At 38.3% G+C, this 21,089-nt stretch overlaps 1 protein-coding gene across 1 annotated transcript in view; it reads right to left on the reverse strand.

The window, feature by feature from the left end:
• LOC128689934 (carboxylic ester hydrolase) overlaps positions 1-21,089 on the reverse strand; it is a 182,286-nt gene that overhangs the window by 17,361 nt on the left and 143,836 nt on the right. The window contains exons 8-9 of the mRNA XM_070088707.1: positions 10,299-10,486; positions 8,864-9,017 (exon numbers count right to left, since the gene is read on the reverse strand). Coding sequence (XP_069944808.1) covers positions 8,864-9,017; positions 10,299-10,486 — 342 coding nt within the window. The remainder of the gene's footprint in view (positions 1-8,863; positions 9,018-10,298; positions 10,487-21,089) is intronic.

Raw genomic sequence — 21,089 nt, forward strand, 5'->3', positions numbered from 1 at the left:
ATCAAGGGTGTTCAAGGGTGTTTTGAAGGTGTTCAAAGGTGTTTTGAGGTTATTCAAAGGTGTTTTGAGTGTGTTCAAATGATTATGAGAGTGTTTTGAATGTGTTCAAAGGTGTTTTGAAGGTGTTCAAAGGTGTTTTGAAGGTGTTGAAGGGTGTTTTGAGTGTGTTCAAGGGTGTTTGAAGGTGTTGAAGGGTGTTTTGATTGAATTCAGCGGTGTTTTAGTAGTAATCAGTGGTGTAATTGGGAGTACTCAAATTGTGTTTTTTGGAAGTGTTTCAGTGTTGATTGGAAATGTTCAAAGGTGTTTTTGAAAGTGTTCAAGAGTGTTTTGAAGGTGTTCAAGGGTGTTTGAAGGTGTTGAAGGGTGTTTTGATTGAATTCAGCGGTGTTTTAGTAGTAATCAGTGGTGTAATTGGGAGTACTCAAATAGTGTTTTGGAAATGTTCATGGGTGTTGTGGGATGTGGGTGTTGTGGGTGTTGTTGTCGAACTAGAGATACCGAAAAAAAATGTTATAAGTGGGTTGTTGTTGGGACTTTTTCTGATGAAATTAGCTAAAACGAGAAAAAATTGTGGGTTGTGGATGTTGTTGTTGTGACTTTCTGATGTACTGTGTCCCCTTATTAACTTTAATGAACTAAAAGGGTTAAAACGAGAAAAATTGTGGGTGTTGTGGGGTGTGTGTGCGTGTGTGTTAGGTGTCATAGATTTTTTTTTTTTTTGTGAAAATCTTGGTTACAGTGATGACATTAGTTAAAACGAGTAAAATTTGTTGGTAATTGATGAGGGTAGTGTAGTCGAATTAGAGTTACCGAAAAAAGATGATATAAGTGGGTTGTGATGAAATTAGTTTAAAAACGATATTCAAAGGTGTTTTGAAGGTGTTCAAGGGTGTTTATGTGAGTATTCAAATGATTATGAGAGTGTTTTTGGGGGTGTTCAAAGTAAAGTGTTTGAGTTAGTTTTTGTGACTTTTTTTCTGATGTATTGTGTCCCCTTAATAACTTTAATGAACTAAAAGGGTAAAAACGAGAAAATGCCTAGTCTGGAGACTGAGGGATGAGTTGTAATTTAATGAAATGTGTAAGTGCAGATAAATTAGAGATGTCAAATCTTATTTGGGAGTACTCAAATAGTGTTTTGGAAATGTTCAAAGGTGTTCAAAGGTGATTTGAGTGTGTACAAATGTTGTTTTTGAAGGTGTTCAAGGGTGTTTTGAAGGTGTTCAAGGGTGTTTTGAAGGTGTTCAAAGGTGTTTTGAGGTTATTCAAAGGTGTTTTGAAGGTGTTCAAGGGTGTTTATGTGAGTATTCAAAGGTGTTTTGAGTGTGTTCAAATGATTATGAGAGTGTTTTGAAGGTGTTCAAAGGTGTTTTGAAGGTGTTCAAGGGTGTTTTGAAGGTGTTCAAAGGTGTTTTGAGGTTATTCAAAGGTGTTTTGAAGGTGTTCAAGGGTGTTTATGTGAGTATTCAAAGGTGTTTTTTGAAGGTGTTCAAAGGTGTTTTGAGGTTATTCAAAAGGTGTTTTTGAGGGTGTTCAAGAGTGCTTTGAAGGTGTTCAAAGGTGTTTATGTGAGTATTCAAAGGTGTTTTTTGAAGGTGTACAAATGATTATGAGAGTGTTTTGGGGGTGTTCAAAGTAAAGTGTTTGAGTTAGTTTTTGTGACTTTTTTTTCTTTTTTTATTTATTTATTTATTATAAATTTGTGCACACATACAGAGGTACAAAAAAATACAGATAAGAGCAGTATGCCAAAGCCACTTATACTATGCATAGCATTACGGGCTGGCTTAAAATTAACTTAAGATTAATTAAGCAATGATGAAGTCAGTGATAAAACATTAATGTAAACAGATTACTATAAAGCACAAGTGAGTATTACAAAGACAGGTCATATGAAGGATTCTGTTAGGTAGTGTATTTAAAAAATAATAAAGTTAGATTGGGTTTTAGGTTTAACATTTATGTGATATAATTGTGAGAAACATTTAAGATATACAATTTATAAGGTTCAGTTATTCAGTATTTATTTGGTTTTGGGTGAGTAAGTGATCTTTGAGTAGAGACTTGAATTTATAAACAGGTAGTGTTTCTTTTATATTTACAGGTAATGAATTCCAGATTTTAGGGCCTTTTATGTGCATTGAGTTTTTGCATAGTGTGAGATGAACACGAGGAACATCAAAGAGTGATCTGTGCCTTGTGTTATGGTCATGTGTTCTGTTGAGGTTGGCAAGGAGATGTTTGAGGGGAGGGTTAATATCAGAGTTAAGTGTTCTATGTATGTAATAGGTGCAGTAATAAGTATGGATGTTTTGTATGGTGAGTAGGTTTAGTGTATTGAATATTGGTGGAGTGTGCTGCCTGTAGTGAGAATTTGTTATCATTCTAACTGCAGCCTTTTGTTGGGTAATTAGTGGTCTGAGATGGTTAACTGTTGTTGAGCCCCATGCACAAATTCCATAGGTGAGATAGGGGTAAATAAGAGAGTGATATAGGGCCAGGAGGGCTGACTGTGGAACATAGTACCGTATCTTCGATAGTATGCCTACAGTCTTGGAAATTTTCTTAGAAATTTGTTGTATATGTGTATGAAATTTGAGTCTATTATCAAGGTGGATTCCTAAGAATTTTCCCTCTGTTAGCTTTGTGATAGGTGATCCGTTTATCATTATGTTAAGAGGGACATCTGTAGCTCTGTTACCAAACTGAATGAAGTAGGTTTTGTCAATGTTTAGTGTAAGTTTGTTAGTCCTCATCCAGGTAGATATTTTCTGTAATTCGGTATTTACAGTATTGGCTAGTGTGACTGGGCTCGGGTGAGAGAAGACGTATGTAGTGTCATCTGCAAATAGTGTGGGTTTGAGTAATTGCGAAGCATTTGGAAGGTCATTTATGTATAGGAGAAAGAGAAGAGGGCCAAGGACACTTCCCTGTGGGACACCAACTGTAATTGTATTGTGTCCCCTTAATAACTTTAATGAACTAAAAGGGTAAAAACGAGAAAATGCCTAGTCTGGAGACTGAGGGATGAGTTGTAATTTAATGAAATGTGTAAGTGCAGATAAATTAGAGATGTCAAATCTTATTTGGGAGTACTCAAATAGTGTTTTGGAAATGTTCAAAGGTGTTCAAAGGTGTTTTGAGTGTGTTCAAATGTTGTTTTTTGAAGGTGTTCAAGGGTGTTTTGAAGGTGTTCAAGGGTGTTTTGAAGGTGTTCAAAGGTGTTTTGAGGTTATTCAAAGGTGTTTTGAGTGTGTTCAAATGATTATGAGAGTGTTTTGAAGGTGTTCAAAGGTGTTTTGAAGGTGTTCAAAGGTGTTTTGAAGGTGTTGAAGGGTGCTTTGAGGTTATTCAAAGGTGTTTTGAAGGTGTTCAAGGGTGTTTATGTGAGTATTCAAAGGTGTTTTTTGAAGGTGTACAAATGATTATGAGAGTACTTATGAAGGTGTTCAAATGATGTGCAAGAGTACTTATGAAGGTGTTCTGGGAGTATTCAGATGTGATTTTGAGGGTGTTCGAATGATGTTTTGGAGTATTTCAGTGTTGTTTGGAAATGTATAAAGGTATTTTTGTGAGTATTCAAATGATTTAAGAGAGTGTTTTGAAGGTGTTCAAAGTAAAAGTGCGTATTAACTTCGTAATATGTAAAAATGTGAGTAGTGAATTTAACGAAAGTGGTTATAAGTGTTGTGGTGACTTTCTGATGTAGTGTGTCCCCTTATTAACTTTAATGAACTAAAAGGGTTAAAACGAGAAAAATTGGGGGTTATGAGTGAAAATTGTGAGGTGTTGGTTGGAGTGTGAGGGTTCGGGAGGGTGGGGAGGAGGTTACTTCGTGGGGGAGTGACCTGAGATGAAATAGTTAAAAAAATGTCTAGACTTGTGTTGTAAAGAAATTGTGGGTATTAACGAAAAAAAAATGTGACTTTCTGATGATGAAAATGTTTTCCCTATGATGTAGGTACTATATCCCCTTATTAACTTTAATGAACTAGAAGGGTCGTCATGATTCAGCCTGTGTGTGTGGGGGTCATCGCGTGACGTCACTGACCGTCGAGTAAACACATTAATGAGAGGAATACTGACGTCACACTTGTTTAGACCTGTAGTAAGAGAGAGCACCATGCCCCATAGGAGAAGTTCATTTGAATGCTTACCCCCAGAGGGGGGAATCCAAAAACCTTGATCCAAGGAATTGGAGAATTTCGAAACCCCCATAGGGGGGAATCCAAAAACTTGGTAATATTGAGAAATTTTGGGATGGGGGTGAAAGTGAGAGGGGTAATCCAAAAAAATTGATCCAAGGAGATGGAGACTTTGATTTCGAGAAAAACTTGATCCGAGGAGATCATAAGAATTTCGAAACCCCCATAGGGGGGAATCCAAAACTTGTATTATCGAGAAATTTTGGGGTTGGGGGGGGGGTGAAAGTGGGAGGGGGAATTTCGAAAACCCCATAGGGGGGAATCCAAAAAACTTGATCCGAGGAGAATTTCGAAAACCCCATAGGGGGGAATCCAAAAACTTGGTATTATCGAGAAAATTTGGGGTGAAAGGAGGGGTACCCAAAAATTTGATCCAAGGAATTGGAGAAATTCAAAACCCTTGATCCAAGGAGATGGAGACTTTGATTTCGAGAAAAATTTGATCCGAGGAGATCATAAGAATTTCGAAAACCCCATAGGGGGGAATCCAAAACTTGTATTATCGAGAAATTTTTGGGATTGGGGGGTGAAAGTGGGAGGGGGAACCTTAAAAATTTGATCTGAGGAGATGGAGACTTTGATTTCGAGAAAAATTTGATCCGAGGAATTGGAGACTTTGATTTCGAGAAATTTTTGGGGTTGGGGGTGAAAGTGGGAGGGGGAACCTCAAAAATTTGATCCGAGGAGATGGAGAGCACAAGAAAATGAAATTCAAAAAAAATTCGAAAAAAATCGGAAAAAAACTCGAGGCGCGGGGTCGATCCGGACGACGCTGCAGAAGGCGCGGGCGGGGGGTCGCGAAGGGCGCGGGCGGGCGCGCGGGCGACGGGGGTCGTGGGCGGGGGGGTCGTGGCGGGGGTATTGGTTGGGGGGTCAAGGGTGAGGTAGTCTCGAGGGCGAGGTCATGGTCAAAACCGGAAGTAACACCTAGGTGTGAAAAGGTGACCCTCCAGCTGCTGGTCCTAGACCGGATACACCGCCCAGTGGAAGGCCTAAACCGGAAGGAGCCTCCCAGTGGAAGGCCCTAAACCGGAAGGAGCCCCCCAGTGGAAAAATCGACTACTATATATATATATATATATATATATATATATATATATATATATATATATATATATATATATATATAATATATACATATATATAAATATATATATAATATATGGAAAAGAATCTTTCCTCCGTAAGCCATGCGTGTCGTATGAGGCGACTAAAATGCCGGGAGCAATGGGCTAGTAACCCCTTCTCCTGTATACAATTACTAAAAAAGAGAAGAAGAAAAACTTTATAAAACTGGGTTGCTTAAATGTGCGTGGATGTAGTGCGGATGACAAGAAACAGATGATTGCTGATGTTATGAATGAAAAGAAGTTGGATGTCCTGGCCCTAAGCGAAACAAAGCTGAAGGGGGTAGGAGAGTTTCAGTGGGGGGAAATAAATGGGATTAAATCTGGAGTATCTGAGAGAGTTAGAGCAAAGGAAGGGGTAGCAGTAATGTTAAATGATCAGTTATGGAAGGAGAAAAGAGAATATGAATGTGTAAATTCAAGAATTATGTGGATTAAAGTAAAGGTTGGATGCGAGAAGTGGGTCATAATAAGCGTGTATGCACCTGGAGAAGAGAGGAATGCAGAGGAGAGAGAGAGATTTTGGGAGATGTTAAGTGAATGTATAGGAGCCTTTGAACCAAGTGAGAGAGTAATTGTGGTAGGGGACTTGAATGCTAAAGTAGGAGAAACTTTTAGAGAGGGTGTGGTAGGTAAGTTTGGGGTGCCAGGTGTAAATGATAATGGGAGCCCTTTGATTGAACTTTGTATAGAAAGGGGTTTAGTTATAGGTAATACATATTTTAAGAAAAAGAGGATAAATAAGTATACACGATATGATGTAGGGCGAAATGACAGTAGTTTGTTGGATTATGTATTGGTAGATAAAAGACTGTTGAGTAGACTTCAGGATGTACATGTTTATAGAGGGGCCACAGATATATCAGATCACTTTCTAGTTGTAGCTACACTGAGAGTAAAAGGTAGATGGGATACAAGGAGAATAGAAGCATCAGGGAAGAGAGAGGTGAAGGTTTATAAACTAAAAGAGGAGGCAGTTAGGGTAAGATATAAACAGTTATTGGAGGATAGATGGGCTAATGAGAGCATAGGCAATGGGGTCGAAGAGGTATGGGGTAGGTTTAAAAATGTAGTGTTAGAGTGTTCAGCAGAAGTTTGTGGTTACAGGAAAGTGGGTGCAGGAGGGAAGAGGAGCGATTGGTGGAATGATGATGTAAAGAGAGTAGTAAGGGAGAAAAAGTTAGCATATGAGAAGTTTTTACAAAGTAGAAGTGATGCAAGGAGGGAAGAGTATATGGAGAAAAAGAGAGAAGTTAAGAGAGTGGTGAAGCAATGTAAAAAGAGAGCAAATGAGAGAGTGGGTGAGATGTTATCAACAAATTTTGTTGAAAATAAGAAAAAGTTTTGGAGTGAGATTAACAAGTTAAGAAAGCCTAGAGAACAAATGGATTTGTCAGTTAAAAATAGGAGAGGAGAGTTATTAAATGGAGAGGTAGAGGTATTGGGAAGATGGAAGGAATATTTTGAGGAATTGTTAAATGTTGATGAAGATAGGGAAGCTGTGATTTCGTGTATAGGGCAAGGAGGAATAACATCTTGTAGGAGTGAGGAAGAGCCAGTTGTGAGTGTGGGGGAAGTTCGTGAGGCAGTAGGTAAAATGAAAGGGGGTAAGGCAGCCGGGATTGATGGGATAAAGATAGAAATGTTAAAAGCAGGTGGGGATATAGTTTTGGAGTGGTTGGTGCAATTATTTAATAAATGTATGGAAGAGGGTAAGGTACCTAGGGATTGGCAGAGAGCATGCATAGTTCCTTTGTATAAAGGCAAAGGGGATAAAAGAGAGTGCAAAAATTATAGGGGGATAAGTCTGTTGAGTGTACCTGGTAAAGTGTATGGTAGAGTTATAATTGAAAGAATTAAGAGTAAGACGGAGAATAGGATAGCAGATGAACAAGGAGGCTTTAGGAAAGGTAGGGGGTGTGTGGACCAGGTGTTTACAGTGAAACATATAAGTGAACAGTATTTAGATAAGGCTAAAGAGGTCTTTGTGGCATTTATGGATTTGGAAAAGGCGTATGACAGGGTGGATAGGGGGGCAATGTGGCAGATGTTGCAAGTGTATGGTGTAGGAGGTAGGTTACTGAAAGCAGTGAAGAGTTTTTACGAGGATAGTGAGGCTCAAGTTAGAGTATGTAGGAAAGAGGGAAATTTTTTCCCAGTAAAAGTAGGCCTTAGACAAGGATGTGTGATGTCACCGTGGTTGTTTAATATATTTATAGATGGGGTTGTAAGAGAAGTAAATGCGAGGGTCTTGGCAAGAGGCGTGGAGTTAAAAGATAAAGAATCACACACAAAGTGGGAGTTGTCACAGCTGCTCTTTGCCGATGACACTGTGCTCTTGGGAGATTCTGAAGAGAAGTTGCAGAGATTGGTGGATGAATTTGGTAGGGTGTGCAAAAGAAGAAAATTAAAGGTGAATACAGGAAAGAGTAAGGTTATGAGGATAACAAAAAGATTAGGTGATGAAAGATTGAATATCAGATTGGAGGGAGAGAGTATGGAGGAGGTGAACGTATTCAGATATTTGGGAGTGGACGTGTCAGCGGATGGGTCTATGAAAGATGAGGTGAATCATAGAATTGATGAGGGAAAAAGAGTGAGTGGTGCACTTAGGAGTCTGTGGAGACAAAGAACTTTGTCCTTGGAGGCAAAGAGGGGAATGTATGAGAGTATAGTTTTACCAACGCTCTTATATGGGTGTGAAGCGTGGGTGATGAATGTTGCAGCGAGGAGAAGGCTGGAGGCAGTGGAGATGTCATGTCTGAGGGCAATGTGTGGTGTGAATATAATGCAGAGAATTCGTAGTTTGGAAGTTAGGAGGAGGTGCGGGATTACCAAAACTGTTGTCCAGAGGGCTGAGGAAGGGTTGTTGAGGTGGTTCGGACATGTAGAGAGAATGGAGCGAAACAGAATGACTTCAAGAGTGTATCAGTCTGTAGTGGAAGGAAGGCGGGGTAGGGGTCGGCCTAGGAAGGGTTGGAGGGAGGGGGTAAAGGAGGTTTTGTGTGCGAGGGGCTTGGACTTCCAGCAGGCATGCGTGAGCGTGTTTGATAGGAGTGAATGGAGACAAATGGTTTTTAATACTTGACGTGCTGTTGGAGTGTGAGCAAAGTAACATTTATGAAGGGATTCAGGGAAACCGGCAGGCCGGACTTGAGTCCTGGAGATGGGAAGTACAGTGCCTGCACTCTGAAGGAGGGGTGTTAATGTTGCAGTTTAAAAACTGTAGTGTAAAGCACCCTTCTGGCAAGACAGTGATGGAGTGAATGATGGTGAAAGTTTTTCTTTTTCGGGCCACCCTGCCTTGGTGGGACTCGGCCGGTGTGATAATAAAAAAAAAAAAAAAAACAAAAAAAAAAAAAAAAAAAAAAAAAAAAAAAAAAAAAAAAAAAAAAAAAAAAAAAAAAAATAATAATATTCTTCTTTCAATAAACCGGTAATTGCGTTGAAGCACCTGTAACTGTTACTGACATTGATATTAAGAACCTACCACTAGTTAGTCGCTTACCGTGTTGTGCATACACTTACAGTTTTTGCCGACGTGTGTATCATATAAGTCGCCGAAGGAGATCTCTCCCCTATAACTGAAGACATAGCGATAAGTATTGTGATGGTGAGCGTGATGGGCGTAGAACTTCGTCACAAGGTCGTGATCCACCATGAAGTATACGTCGTTGAATAGCTGTCGGAAAGACACAATGGTTGTATGAGAATTAACAACTAATCCAAACATTATGAATGAAACTAGACGACGATTCGGTCAGCCTGGATCATTATTAATTTAAGAGTAGATTTAATATTGAAACTGGACGGATCGGAAAGCCTTCAAGTTTCAATCGCAATTTATTGGTTAGTTGTGAATTTTATTGTCTCATTATTATTGTTATTCGTCATTCATATGTATGATTTTCTGTTTAATTATATGAAGATACTTAGGATAAAGGAAGTATTTCCCTTCAATTTTCATCAAGTGTAAACCCCACTTGAACGAAAATTAAAATGCACAATGGAAAGAATCTGTGAATTTTTGTCTCTGGGATCGTCTTCAACAGAGGAGGGTCTCTGACTAAAATCTCACATCAGGATGAGTACAAATAGAAAGTGCTTTTATCTCGAGCTCAGCAGACGGAGGATCAAGCCTCTACGACGTCTTGCACTGAATGACCCCACATGAGTTTAGCGCTTAAAATTAATTATTTATTTTTTTTATCAGACTAGAGTCGAAATGTACTAAATTCTTTACTCTCAAATTTTTTCCACATGTTCATTTTAAATCTCTGTTGATGGCACAAAATAATTGTAGTTTTAAATTTGTCTCCTTAGATCTCATTCCAGCCGTTCATTAATGTTTGTAAATATTTATATGTCCTTTCTTCAGCTTTCCTTATTTTTTTTTTTTAGTTTAGAATTATGGCTTCTCGTTTTTTCTTCTGAAAGACTTCATTGATTTAACTGATTATCATTTCTCCTCTTTTTTTTCAATCAGTCAATGAAGGCCTTTTTGTGTTTTCTAAACACACTTAAAAATCTTCAGCATGTTCTAATAGTAATAATATTAATTGTATTTTTGTGAAGCACTAAACCGGTATGGGCCATTCAGTATAAGAAATGCTGGAGGCTTGATCCTCCATTTGCTAATCGTGAAACGGATGAGATACTTCCACTGCCAGGCAGGCTAAGGAAAAAAAAATCAGTTTAACAATACGTGTGTCTCGCTTGATTCGCACCCAACTATTCCCGCCCCCCTCCTCGTGTACTGTGTGTACCTGTAGCTCACAGGTTCCAGTATCTGAATGTAGTGTACCTAATCCATGGTTTGGAGCACTCGGGTTTGCCTAAAGTCTTTATTTAAGTTTATGAGAGTTTACTACTTCCTCGGATTTGAAAATCTGTGAACACCTTTTGGCTGCACATTTAAATGCAATATTTCCATGTACTACACCTGACCCTTGAGTTGGAGTACCTGTGTGAGGGCTTCACTGTGATCCTCGTCTATGTTAAGTTCTTCACCCAAGTAGCGTTGATACACTCGCCTGGTAACCTCGACCACGTCCTCCCCGTCCATTACCTCCTTTATGACTATACTCAATGGGCCAACCGTGGTGAAGTTAGCCTCCAGATCCCTAATAAGATTCCTCATGGCATACATAGCTGAGAAAGAGAGGAAGAGTCTTTAAGTTAGCCACAAGACGACAAAAGGATCTTTATATTAAGACTATAAATTCGCTACTAATCAAATATTTCGAGAGGAAACTTTAGATAACGTATCAGTTCGCCTTCTTTCATGTAGGTTCCCCGGTACTTCCGGCCCGCGTCTTCTCCAGATTGCGACCGGCGGAATCATTGTCAAGTCACGACATTTGCCTTTCATGAAATTTATGTACTTTGTAGGTATTTGATTCTCTTTACCACACTATTTATAAGTTTATGTTTGTCTTTCCCAGTATGTTGTCAAATGTTCTGATTTTCAGAACACATAAAATATTATCACTCCATCTGAAACGTGTTCCTGTATTATTTTCACTTGACCAGTCTTTTAATTTTCTCCTCATTCTTCATCTGACATATTTTCTAATTATCTTATTGTGTACCAACCTCAACAACCTTTCGATTTTCTGGTCACCTCTTCGCGTGATCTATATGCTGGTATGCTCTTCATATGACTTGCCTCTCCTCACCTCTTCACCTGATTTGTCATCTGGCTTTCTTCTCACAGATTCACCTGACAATGTTCTCTAGTTTCATCCTCAGCTATTCATCCGACGCTTCTTTCAGTATTCTCTTCACCTGACCTGTCTTCTGTCATTCTCTTCAACTGACCATGTCTTAATTTTATTGCTAAAATTAATCAGTAGAAGAAAAACTTAGAAATCCGTGACCAATTTACTGGGACAAAAGTTTTTAGGATATAATGATATCACGTATGGTTGTTGAGAGAAATTATCTGTGGTGTTCCTCCCAAATGTGTGGGTAAAATGCACCAGGTTGCATAAGCAAATATGGCCTCAGTAAGTTATGACACTCGTAATTCGGGTTTTTCATACAGCAGGAACTTTCCTTCCTATTAATGCTTTTGCAGGAAAATGGATTCAGGTATTTAATTTTGTACTCTTATTAGAATATTTCTGTTCTACCTAAAATGTAACATTTCGGAAAAAAAATATTTTTAATACGTGTAGTACAAAATTTCATGGAAATCTCTATACAGTAATATGAACTTTCTCCCATTCCAAGGAAATTAGAACCTTGGACCTTTCCCTGATCACATGCGATGCAGAAAAAAATTCTATAGTTGAAGATTAGAAGACAACCTAGTAGCAGCGGGTAATGCAGATGAAAGTTCTGTTTATTAAATAAGAACATAAGAAAGAAAGAACGCTGCAGCAGGCCTACAGACCTGTGCGAGGCAGGTCTAATTCCTCTATTGGCTTAAGCCAATAGAAGGGAGGAGCACGGCAACTGACCTAGTAGCACAAGCTACTCAGGTCCAACTCACACCCACCCGCACCCACTCATGTATTTATTTAACCTATTTTTAAATCTACACAACGTCTTAGCTTTTATGACGGTACTCCAGAGTTTGTTCCACTCATCCACAACTCCACTACCAAACTAGTACTTTCCTATATCCTTCCTGAATCTGAATTTTTCCAACTTAAAGCGAGTCCTGTCTAGGCTAGATATTTTTAGCACACTATTTACATCCCCTTTATTTATTTCTGTTTTCCATTTATACACCTCAGTCATATCCCCCCTAATTCTACGCCTTTCTAGAGAGTGCAGATTCAGGGTTCTCAGTCTGTACTCATAGCGAAGATTTCTGATACATGTGATCAACTTTGTCATCCTACTTTGTACATTTTCCAATGCATTTATATCCATTCTGTAATACGGTGACCAGAACTGTGCAGCATAATCTAAATGAGGCCTAACCAAAGATATATAGAGTTGAAGAACAACTTGAGGACTTCTATTATTTATACTTCTTGATATGAAGCCAGGGATTCTGTTAGTTTCATAGCGAACACCTATGCACTTTTGTTTTGGTTTCAGATTACTGCAAACCAGAATTCCTTAATCCTTTTCGCAATCAGTAATATTAAGATCTTCATTAGGAGCTTAATGGAAAATATTACCAGCATAGCCTCCACTTATTTAATATTTTTATGAAGTACCGACATGCACATCGTTGCGCATGCATGAAAAGGACCATCAATTTCTCCATGGTTGCAGCAGATATGAAGATTTCCAAGAAGTCCAATGAAGAGCAATCATGAAAATCTCATGTTTATTTATAATGATTTATTGATCAAGGATTTAAGTAGTTATCTGATTAAGGCAGTTCTATGATTTCAATATGGTTCTATTTTATTGAACTTATTTGAATTCTGATAATCATACACGCCTTATATGGAGAAATTCTCTCCCACACTTCTGAACAAGAGTTAGCAAGAGAGGAGTCATTAGCAGAGATGAAGTCAGGTCTTGTGTCATGCAGACACAGCTTAATTAGAACATACTAGAACGCCCATTTATCTTAACACAAGTTGCTTACTTTACAGAACCTGACACTCTAATGGGATTGGTCACATGAGACACACACGTGTCCAGTAGAGTCTATACTCCTTACAAGAGTGACTACAATGTTTTACAGTCACTTGTTAGCCTGAGGGACTTCTTACAATTAAAAATGTGAAAACTTGCCTCTAAACTGTTAATACGGCTAAGGGTATTATTATCATTAACCAGCACCTTAAACGCAAGAAATCCTGCACTTCTTGATTGTGCTGAGTCACTAGAGTTGGCATTTTTACAACAGTAGACCTTAGATTACCAGAAACCCGCCTGAAAATAGAAATTCGAGAGGTCTCGATGAGAAGATTGCGGTTTGAGTTCGACTAGTGAGGATGTGACGAGGTGACCAGGTGCTACCAAGCCGGGCCACACCGCAATGGAATGCAGAAACATTCGTGACCATATTTGTGTGCATATGTAAATCCTGAGTCGTGCACTGACAGTCTCCAGGAAGAACTGTAGAAGAGATAAGAAATACTTAACTCTCCTATGCATACGAGTGCCAGACACTTCCTGCCAGGAGTAACTGCGGACATATTAGTGACCAAATAATTATCATGGTAGAAATATTCATGTCGCTCATTCGTTAACTAACTGTATGGGGAGAGCTTTCTCCCTACTCGTGGAGATTATCCACAAAAATAGTTCATAAGTCAAACTTGTGAACAAGTGACAGTCGTCAGGTAATGTTCACTTTGACAAGCAGACGACAGAAGTGAAAGCGTCCAGCTTCATCTCTTCAATCAAGCCAGTGATATCGGCCTCTTCGACGTCGTAAAGTCACCAGCTCCCATTACGACGAGCCAAGTAAGTCACTATTTTACCCAACATCCGCCTAATTACTACTGCAGTGCCTAGGGTAGATGTTAGGTGAAAAGGCCTAACCTTCCAAGGCTGTCATATGCAGGCCCACGCCCGAGACACATGTAAGGCGCGCCCACGACTTCCAGGTGACATACCTGCTCTATTTGAATAATATATAACAGGGTGAGTATTAACCCTGTTTATAATCACTCTTTTTGACAGCCCCGTGGGGAAAATAGACGACAGACAATTAGAGGAGACATCCCGGGGGACAGCTGCTGGGGTCCTGAACTGTCAACAAGTTGAGTACGCTAGACCAATAAAAAAGTGATAATAAAAACAAAAATAATAATAATAATGATAATAATAATAATACTAATAATAATAATAATAATAATAATAATAATAATAATAATAATAATAATAATAATAATAATAATAATGATAATAATAATAATATAATTAAAATAAGCGATAAACCCAAAGGGTCATACAGCACTGCAGGAGGAATATGTTAGGGGCAAAAGTGTGCAAGAGTTGTAGTGGCGGTACGGGAGAAGTCAGTTATAACACGTGTGTTGTCATAGTGGAAATGCCGGAAGTGAATTCCGCATGCCCAATGATAAACAGAATAATCAGTTAAGATATTGTGAACTAACAGTGCCACCTGACAGTCGTTACATAGTGGTGCTGGGAGTTATCACATAAGGTACCAGCGAGTGAGGTGCCTGCCGCCGATACTTAGGCGGGAGAGTGCAGTCTCCCAAACACAACTGCGGAGGGAAGATGGCCAAAAACCTAGACGCGGGTTTAAAAAAAAATAATATGGTTCAACTCATAGCATCGGTGTTGTCAATTGCTGCTGAATTATCGACAAATCATTGAAAAATAAGGAGTGAAAAAAAGTTCTGTGCAAAATTGGAGGGTTATGAACAGCTAACCAAGTGGCTAAGTTTGCCTGTTCATTACTCCCAACACCGCCATGTTCAGAACCCATGCAAAAAAAAAAAATGTCAGCTATCCAGTTTACCGACAATAGTAAATATTCGTCCCTCTGTATAATTATATTTTGGTCTCTTAATTTTATAGGAGATACATGTCTTGATTTGTAGAGCCACAGTATTAACGTAGCATTAATACCCTTTGAGGGCCGACAGGCCCTCTCCCAGACTTGTTCTCAAGGTCGTCGAAAAATATTCGAAAAATAAATTATTTTTTCTTATGAAAAAATAGTTTTTTTTCTAAACATTTTAGGCTAAAAAAATTTTTTGGCCATCAATACTTACCGGAGAAAATAAAAAAAAAAGCAATTGTAAGCAGTATGCATCCTTCCAATTCATTGACACGCTGGTATAACAACAATATTGCAGTGTGCAACTGATGGGTAGGAGGTATACCCCACTCATAAAACCAACCTCTTTACAAATTACTCAGTATGCTCACACGCATATTCAAATTACACCAAAGTGGATAGGTCACTTCCCTTTTATAACCCCACCTACCCCTCCTCCCTCCCCAACCTTTCCTACATTCCATCCTTACCCATCCTTCTTCCTCCCTCCCATCTTACCAAAGCTCTGGTCAGAACCATCGAAACCATACTTACCGAGATATGGAGGCAGGAAGTTGACAGAAATTGAACTGCATATGGTATCATAGTTGACTGCCGGTCACCAGATAATCATTTATTTAGTTTTTCTCTATTTTTTCTATTATTTTTCAATATTTTTTCTTTTCAAGTAACTTTTGTGGCCTGTGTGACCAATATGAGCACTATTTTGTATGTATTTACATTTTCTATACGACACAATAACTGCACAAACACTGTTGTTTACACAAACACTGTTTGTTTACACAAACAAACAACATAAATTGTTGTTTATTACTATTTTTCTAAATTTTATATACACAATATATACACAATACAGTCATTGGACATGTTTCTAGAAGTTCTGCAGCCTGTGGAACTCTTTGAAACACGGTGTCATGCACAATGGTGTTTCACACTCCTCACACATAAAACGAGTGTCTCTGCGTTTTTGTGGGCGTTTTTGTGTATGTGCACAGACGTAACACCTCTTCTGAGCCTTTTTCAACTTCAAAGCAATAGCAGGCAGTTGTATTAGGAAGTGATCACCATGCCTCAGACGAGAGGGTAGTTGATGATCAGTTCGCAGGCGTTGTTCTATTGCAGGTGTTGTTACTTGGTATTTGAATAATATTTCTCTGATGACAGACAAACAAAATTGACCATATGGTGGTTTGTTTCTGGTCTTCAACTTATATGCATTATAAGCATTCAGCATGGAAATGTCCACAAGATGAAAAAAAGTTTTAGGTACCACTTATAACTCTTGCGAACACAATCAGCAAACCCAATTTGCATATCACATTTGTCCACTGAGCGCATATAGAGGGTGTAGTCCATCACAGCTGCAGGCTTTAGAATGGGTTCATTAGTCTCTCTATGCTGTCTGCCAGTGTCTGTCATTTCGTTTCGGTGAACTGATGTCAACAGTGTGACATCTCGTTTGTAATGCCACCGAAATGCCATCATGTCATTGGCAGCAAGCGCCTGCACTTCACTTCTACGAGTGCCAGCGTCGAACCTGGGCATATGTTTACGATTTCCATCTGCGCACACTGACCACGCACACCCATTCTCTCACATGTAGGCCTGCCAGCTTTCTCCCGCTCGATTTTAAGGCATTAGAATTTACGCGTACTAGTATGTGACCGACCCTCAAAGGGTTAAATAGTGTAACGTTAATTTATTTATTTCTCACACCCGCCTTTTAGAGCTTTCATCTTATGAAGAAACGAAACCCTGTCATGTTAACCACTGCGTGCTTCTCTTCCATAGTCTGTGAGGTTTTATTGGACCAACGGGACTTCATGGGATAATCTGAGCTGAGAACTTTGGCAAAATATCGTAGATTTAATCTACACTACCTTCACGCAAATCATTTGTGGAAGTGCTACTACGTATGTGTGAGCCTGAGTTATTCTGTGAACACTCTCTATAGTCAATCATCACCTACTCCTGCCAGCTTGGTTCAACGATTCATATCGTGGTTTACTCCAGTCTGGTGTACCTGACGTGGATGTACAGAGTGCATCCCTTATTAAGCAATATCCTTACAGGATGCGTCCAACTAAGCTTAAAGCACTGAGGAAAGAAATTGATTTTTTATCACATGGATTAACAGGAAGCAGTAAAAGTCCTTGGGCTTCAACTTACATAATAGTATCCAATCTGGACGGCAGTTTTAGGATGTGCACTGATAATCGTAACGTGAATGCAGTTACCTTACCAGATGCATACCACCTCCCATGCTACCATTCTGCGCTACCATTCCAGAATTCGCCTTACAATTATTTACTTGTTATCTAACTAATTACCTTGCAGACTGCCTTCCAAACTTCCAGGTGCAGGCCACTACCCTCTATAGTGTTTACATCTATTGTTATTTGTAATTTTATACAACAAATTTCACCAACTTATTTTTTCCAGATTTGTTAAATCCCATTATTACTATCTGCCATACATTTTTTTTATTCATTAAGCTTCCAACTCACATTAATATATATTCACAAACCTCTTAAAAGGTTTTGTCAAAAATTATTTACTCTTTTATTATTTTTTATTATTCCTTCCCTTTACTTTCAATTAGTAATTTTTTTTTATTTTAAGCTCTGTATATTCATTCCTCTTTCATTTTGTTAATAGATCCTTGCATACTTATACTTTTTACTGCCTTCTGTGAGCTCTTCATAATAGCTCCAGAGCAATATTAAGTCTAAATCAATATATCATTCCTTTTTATTAGTTAACAGTGTATTTTACTATTAGTAGTACGTACATTCATCATTAGACATATGAATGTCAACATCGGTCCTGATATCAACCTCTTATTAAATGGCATAAACAATCCTAACAATAATTGCCTTTACTACACTGCAAGCTAGGCCAAGACACTATTCAGTACCAACAATAATATCATAGGTCAGTTATCTGCATGCCAGTATGTCAATCATAATTCTCACTGAAACCAGGCTTAAACATGACGTTGCAAGCATCTTTGCTATACCTGGTTACACAGCCATATACAACTGTACGCCCGATCAAGTCAGAGGTGGCACAGCAATCTACTATGATGAACTTGAATGCATCAAATCTACCTGCACCAGGGATGAAAATGGTGAATATACATTTGCCAATTTGAAGTCCAAAAAAAAAAAAAGCAGTTGGAGCTATTTACAGAGTACCTCACACAGATATTTACACATATAATCAAAACTTAAGACACACGATAACTTGCTCAGAGATGAATAAACACCACCTTATACTTACAGGTGACTTCTACATTAACCTCATCCATGAACTCGACCTACAAGTAACTGAATTCACTAACACTATGAGCAACTGCTTACTCCAACCATCTATAACCAAAACCAACAAGAATCACTGAGACAAGCGCCTCACTACTTGACTATGTCTGCACCAACACTATATCCCCACTGAGAGCAGGCATTATCACAGATAACTCCACAGACCACTATCCCATCTTTCTCATAACAAACATATGTGAACTCCCACAGGACGCATGTAAGATCTCTTTCCGACTACATGACGAAACGTCGGTAAATAATTTTATTTCGGCATTAAGTAACATTGCCTGACAAAGTGAGCCAGCACCTGAGCCTCGATATTGACGAATGTGTAAAATGTTTTATGCAAGAAACCCAAAACCTCTATGATAGCCATTGTCCAATAAAAACAAATCACAGCCAAGAGACTGAAGAGCTCCTGGTTTACGAACAGCATCCTCACTTCTATTGACAAAAAACATGTATACAAAAAACAGTACAGACTAAGTCAAATTACGAAGGAACAGACGAAACGTTACTCGTCGAAGCTTACGAATCTAATACGAAGGGCCAAAAAACAGTATTACGATAACATATTTTATGACATAAAAGTGGATATGAAAAAGACATGGAAAACCCTCTCTGAAATTCTAGGATCTAGGAAACTGCCTCGAAAAAAAGTGATTAACCTATCGAAACCTAATGAACCCCTCATCCCACCGACGGATACTGCCAACAAACTAAATGTTTTTTTCTCCACTGTAGGAACAACATTAGCAAGCAAAATCCCACACTCAAACACACAACCAAAACATTACCTCACTGGCAACTATCCAAATATTCTATTCCTTGCGCCAACAAACCCTAATGAAATCTCACTCATCACCAAAACACTAAAGAACAAGGCAGGAGACTTAAATAGCTTACCACCATTTTTGTATATAAAAGCTTCTCATTTGTTGTCACCAGTTATTGCAACACTTTTTAACAAGTCTACTGAATCTTCAACCTTCTCATCCCTACTCAAAACAGCAACCGTTACACCAATTCACAAAGGAGGTGATCCCACTGGTTTAAATAACTATAGACCTATATCAAACCTACCCCTTCTATTTAAAATCATCGAAAAAATAATACACAAGCAAGTTTACTCCTACTTTGTATCCCACAACATACTTAACCCCTGCAAGTTTGGATTTAGACCAAGCAAAAGCACAAACGATATCATTATATATATATATATATATATATATATATATATATATATATATATATATATATATATATATATATATATATATATATATATATATATATATATATATATACGCTCGAGCTTCTATATATGGCGCTGGAAGAAAAAGGAAATTCCACTGGGCCTCTTCATAGACCTATGGTAAGTAAGCATTTGATACAGTTGACCACGATCTCTTGCACCTAAAACTTGAACATTACGGGGTCAGAGGACACTCACTCGATTAACTAAAATCATATCTTAGCAATAGACACCAGTATTTATACATAAATGGTGTTGCCTTCACCACGCAACCTATTCTAGTTGGAGTCCCCCAGGGCAGTGTCTTTGAACCACTACTCTTTCTCATTTACATCAATAACCGCCCTAATGCCTCCAAAGTACTTAAACCTGATCTTTTTGCAGATGACACTACCTATATCTTCTCTCACCCAAATCAAACAATACTCAGAAACACTGTCAATGAAGAGCTGCTAAAAATATCCACGTGGATGACGGCCAACAAACTTACTCTCAATATCGACAAAACCTACTTTGTACTGTTTGGAAACAGAGCTGAAAATATTCTGCTAAATATATCGATAGATGGTTCCCCCATTTCAAGACACACTGACAGAAAATGTCTAGGGCTCCACATTAACAACTGTCCTAAATTTCAGACCCACATATAGCATATTTTCAAAAAAATCTCCAAAACAGTAAGTATCCTCTCTAGGATACAGTATTATATACCTCAAACGGCACTTCTTTCTCTTTACCACTCTCTCATTTACCCTTACCTCACATATGGTATTTGTGCATGGGGTTCAACCACAGCTAATCACCTTAAACCTTTAATTATGCAAAAGAAAGCTGCTGTGAGAATGATTACAAACTCCTGTGCCAGGCAACACACCCCACCACTATTTAAGAGCTTGAACCTGTTTAACATACAAAATGTTCACTTATATTATTGTGCCTACTTCATACACAGAACACTCTTCTCAATTATAAACCCTCCTCTCAAACTACCTCTTGAGAAATGCAACAGAACGCACTTGCATAACACAAGACACAAAATACTTTTTGATATCCCTCGTGTCCATCTCTCCCTATGGAAAAATGATATGCATATAAAGCGCCCTAAGATCTGGAATTCATTGCCTGAAAATACAAAAGGGCTCTAGCCTTCACACCAATTCAAGGCTCTACTTAAAAATCACCTCAACTCCCAAAATTAACAACACAAACACTATAAAACACTACTAACACTACTCAAAAATTGCCATATTTTATAAGATTATTTCAAAACTAAAATGGTCTCAATCTTATTATGTATGTGGCAAAATGTATTACTGTAACTTGTTATTCAACTACTAATTAATTTAATTACTGCTAAACCACTACTACCTCTGTTGGTATATAAATAACAATGTTCAATTTGAACAAACTATGCCATATATGTCTAGTGTTAAGTAGTCTGTAAAGCATTAGTTTTAGTCTACCCGAAATACCTTGGCATGATAGTCACTTTCTTTGCACTTAGCAACTCAATATTGTAATTATACATTGTAAACTATGCAAGGAAATAAACTCCTTAATCCTAAATGCACAGATGTCTGTATTGATCATGCATTGGGAGCTTTGTATGTTTGCTGTTTAGATCCTTTTCAGTCCTTTTTACTAAGCATGCTCGAGACATATCTGTTTTTTCTCTTCAAGATGGATTGATTGTCCAGCCATCTCTTCACTCCATTTGGTTTATGCAAC

This window comes from Cherax quadricarinatus, chromosome 25 (genome assembly GCF_038502225.1).
Source record: "Cherax quadricarinatus isolate ZL_2023a chromosome 25, ASM3850222v1, whole genome shotgun sequence".
NCBI lineage: Eukaryota > Metazoa > Arthropoda > Malacostraca > Decapoda > Parastacidae > Cherax > Cherax quadricarinatus.